This window comes from Sinocyclocheilus grahami, unplaced genomic scaffold (assembly GCF_001515645.1).
Source record: "Sinocyclocheilus grahami isolate Dianchi unplaced genomic scaffold, SAMN03320097.WGS_v1.1 scaffold216.1, whole genome shotgun sequence".
Taxonomy (NCBI): domain Eukaryota; kingdom Metazoa; phylum Chordata; class Actinopteri; order Cypriniformes; family Cyprinidae; genus Sinocyclocheilus; species Sinocyclocheilus grahami.
The window spans coordinates 1,097,943-1,102,043 of record NW_015505395.1 but is presented as its reverse complement, the minus strand read 5'-3'; the positions used below and the strand labels follow the sequence as shown (position 1 = coordinate 1,102,043).

At 30.3% G+C, this 4,101-nt stretch overlaps 2 protein-coding genes across 2 annotated transcripts in view; both read left to right on the top strand.

The window, feature by feature from the left end:
- Positions 1-1,545, top strand: part of LOC107596277 (tropomyosin alpha-1 chain-like) — a 16,848-nt gene extending 15,303 nt beyond the window's left edge. Inside the window, exon 9 of the mRNA XM_016286973.1 lies at positions 1,254-1,545. Within this exon, the coding sequence (XP_016142459.1) occupies positions 1,254-1,336 (83 nt within the window). The 3' untranslated portion in view covers positions 1,337-1,545. The remainder of the gene's footprint in view (positions 1-1,253) is intronic.
- Positions 1,546-1,920: 375 nt separating this feature from the next.
- Positions 1,921-4,101, top strand: part of LOC107596276 (ras-related protein Rab-8A-like) — a 5,868-nt gene continuing 3,687 nt past the window's right edge. The window contains exons 1-3 of the mRNA XM_016286972.1: positions 1,921-1,937; positions 2,084-2,144; positions 2,694-2,771. Of these exons, the coding sequence (XP_016142458.1) occupies positions 1,921-1,937; positions 2,084-2,144; positions 2,694-2,771 (156 nt within the window). The remainder of the gene's footprint in view (positions 1,938-2,083; positions 2,145-2,693; positions 2,772-4,101) is intronic.

Below are 4,101 nucleotides of genomic sequence, written 5' to 3'. Positions count from 1 at the left end.
AAGAGGGTTAAGGCAGTGCTGGAAAATAATGGTGGCCACACAAAATATTGACACTTTGGACATTTTCACTTAGGGGTGTACTCACTTTTGTGGCCAGCGGTTTAGACATGAATGGCTGTGTGTTGAGTTTTTTTGAGGGGACAGCAAATTTATACTTATACAAGCTGTACACTCACTACTTTACCTTGTAGCAAAGTGTCATTCATTTCTTCAGTGTTGTCACATGAAAAGATATAATAAAATATTTACAAAAATGTGATACTGTATATATATATATATATATATATATATACATATAATTCATTAGAAATGAAAAATGATTCTTAAATAAATTAATAAATAATAAATAATTTTACAATTAATAAAATATTAACACCTGTTATATTCCTGTTTATTAAGAACTATTATTTTGTGTAAAGCTGCTTTATATCTGAAATTGAATTTGTTTCGTAATTGTTTCATATTAAATAACATTTCATAAATTATTTATATATGTATATTTATTATAATTAATAAATAAATCATTTTTAAATTAATAAAAATATTAACTGTGTTATATTCCTGTTTATTAAGAACTATGATCTTCTGTAGAGCTGGTTTACAGATGAATTTGTTTAATCATTTATTAATATTAAATTAAATGTAATAAATTAATTATATATTTGTATAAGTTATTTATTATAAATATTAAATCATTTTCACATTAATAAAACATTAACATTGTTATATTTCTGTTTATTAAGAGTTATCTTCTGTAGAGCTGCTTTTGAATTTTTAATCCATAATTGATTAGTATTAAATATAACTTAACAAATTATTTATATATATGTTTATATTCATTATAAATAAATAATTTTCAATTTAATAAAACATTAGCTCTGTTATATTCCTGTTTATTAAGAACTATTATCATCTGTAGAAATTGAATTTGTTTCATAATTTATTAATATTAAATAAATGTAATAATACAGAACATATAAATGCACAAAAAATGAACAAATCGAAGTGTTTAGGATTAGACTTCAGTTTTTTCATCCCCCTTTTCTCTTTCTTTTTCCTTTCTTTCTTGTATCTAGTGAGCTGCCTACCTAGAAAGCATTTTTAGGCATTATCATGCTGTCTTGTCCACTTTGACCTGTTGAACTTACTGTTTTCCTTTTGTTTTCTGTCTATCATTTCCTGTTCCTGTCTCCTGCGTTCTCCGTCCTTGGCCGAAACACCTGTCCTTTCTGCTCTTGACATTTAACCTACAGATGAACTCTATGCTCAGAAGCAGAAATACAAGGCCATTAGTGAGGAGCTGGATCACGCTCTCAATGATATGACCTCCTTATAGATGCTTTTATGTGTCAGCAGTGCTCGAGCTGAACATTATGAGTGCTAACTGTGATTGATAGCTCTGCATAAATAATCCTGATTGGCTGTGCCTCTGTCTCGCTTTCTCTGCTCACCCTTTCTTCTTCAAAATGCCTTATGTATTTTGCACTCTCTTGAAGTTTGGTTATTCCTCAAAAATTGAATAAAGTTTTTTTCTGCTCTTTGAACACTCCCACTTGTTTCATTTTCATGCTTTTAGAAATAATACATATTTCCTGCCTCTCTGATCTTGAGTCTAGTCTAGTCTTTTTCCATCTTTGTGGCCCTTTTCATAGAAACACAAAATAATAAAGAAACAACTTTTTTTATATTAGACATGTGATATTTATTTCATATTTAAGGTGTTAATTATCCTCTTTTGTATAGCAATGCTGAATGATTATTTCATAATGCACCTATTATTAATCCATTAAGTAATAAATAATGTCTTGTTGTTGCCATTTGTCCCATTTATAAGAGTGCTGACACAATATATGGCATACAACCAAAATATAATAATATTTTAATAGTTAAAAGTGTTTTATGTTTTTAGACTTTCACATTATGACCCATTATTGCACGTAAGAATGTTTCCCTTTTCAGTTTTTTTTTCTCGATCTGTCTGCTGTGTAAGGGTAGTGTTGTTTTAATTATTTCTTCTGAATGAACATAAAGGCAGAAAGTATACGTAAAACAATGGAAACGCAACAACATTTGATTTTTACAGGGACACGGCAGGACAGGAGCGATTCCGAACGATCACAACGGCGTATTACAGAGGTGCAATGGTAAGATGATGCTGAAGTATGTACTCCTTTACTGTGCTTTGTATGAGCTTCTGGTCTGTCTCGCTGGTTACCCTTATGTTGCGTTCTGGAGAGGATTTTCTTTTTCCAGAATAAGTAGTTAATGTCGTTGCATTAGACCAAAACCTACTGACTTTGCTTACACTAGTTATAATACTACTTCTCAAAAATATTTTCTAAATGTTTTTCTTTCCCCCCCACCTTGTTACTACACGTGTTGTGTTCCCGGTCAAAAATGCTTATACAACTTATATAACTTGATTTTTTTCAGTAACACAAATTTTGTATTTCTTTTTGGAAATGATTGATCGTAGGCCTGCGCTAACTGCGAGAAAACAAGTTTGAAACCAAGATTTGGTGATTTATTACTGCATAATGAGAGTTTGACAAGCAATCTTTAAAAGGCTGGACAGTTTTGAATTAGATTAAGGATTTTCAGCAAAGGGTTAACGCAGTAATAACACTTATGCTGTTGTCTTCATAATTGCTGTTTTGTGCACAGTTGTAATTTGTCTTGTGCTCTGATCTCAGGGTATCATGCTGGTTTATGATATTACCAATGAGAAATCATTTGACAACATCAAAAACTGGATCCGAAACATAGAGGAGGTGAGTGTTTCAGTGCCCAATTTATCTTCCTTAACAGTACACTTCATATTTCAAGGCTTCTGCTGTGTGCAGCTATTTCTTAATATGCATAATCATCAGGTCTTATCCGCATTTTTTTTGCAACAAACGATTATAAAATAAATAATTACACTTCACATAACAGTGAAGCATGGGTTCGATTCTCATGAATGCATGAACTGATCAAATGTATAGTTTAAATGCATTGCATTTTGCTTTGGATAAGTGTCTGAAAAATGCATTTGTGTAAATGAAAAGATTTTGCTTATTTATTTTTTAAATCTAAAATAAACATTGAAATGGACATCTTTGGCCATTGCATCTCACTGTTTTTCGTCTCTAGCATCTTCCGGCATAAGTGTTGTGCTTTTATTATGACATATCCAGTAAATAATAGTTTTGAATACGAAAGCTTGTTACGTAGGGCTGCCACTAACAACTATTTTTATTTCGATTAATCTATTGACTAATTTATCGATTAATCGATTAATCTTAACGATTAATTTCCCACAAGAAAATCAACAATCTCACTTAAGAATATTTTATTAAACTATATTTTATTAAACCAAATGAAATCAAAATTTCTCTGAAATCCTTTTTTTAAAGCAAAAGTAAAGTGCAACATAGAGAGCAAGAAGCAAGTGTCCATCTCATAGTCCAAATCACTGAAATCAAAGTTCAGTATTATAGTGTAAGAATGACATCATATCCACATGTTATAGTCAAATTATAATCAAAAAACACTTTTTAAAGGAGTATTTACTAGAAATGTTATTTACCAGAATTTATTTAGGAGAAAAATGTAAATGTGCAGTATTTCTGAAAAAAAAAAAAAAAAAATCAATTAATTGGAGATGCTTCCTATAATTATAATAATTTTTTTTGTGGTAATAAAAATAGATATAAGTGGACAATAGCCTTTAAAATGACTTAAAATACATATATAATAGCAATGAGGCAATAATCATATGGTTTTATTGAACAAAAGTGTTAAAATACATAATGTAATATAAACAATAGAGCTAATGTACATTGCGCATTACAACAAAGGCCTGCAGGGGGCGCCATCAGCCTGATGACTGTTTTTACACATTGCTGTGCAATCTAATACTTGTTTAATATTGACCAAGCACCATTTCATTCAAATGTCCACTTAATCTTTAATATTTGGCCATTTCTTTAGGACAGAATGCTATAGTCACTGTAATTAAATGAATATGTGGACATCAAAACGTGTAAACACAGAGTGAGGGTTTGAGCTTTTATTGTGAAACTGCGAGATAATGATGTATTCTCCTGTGTTTGCGTGGAT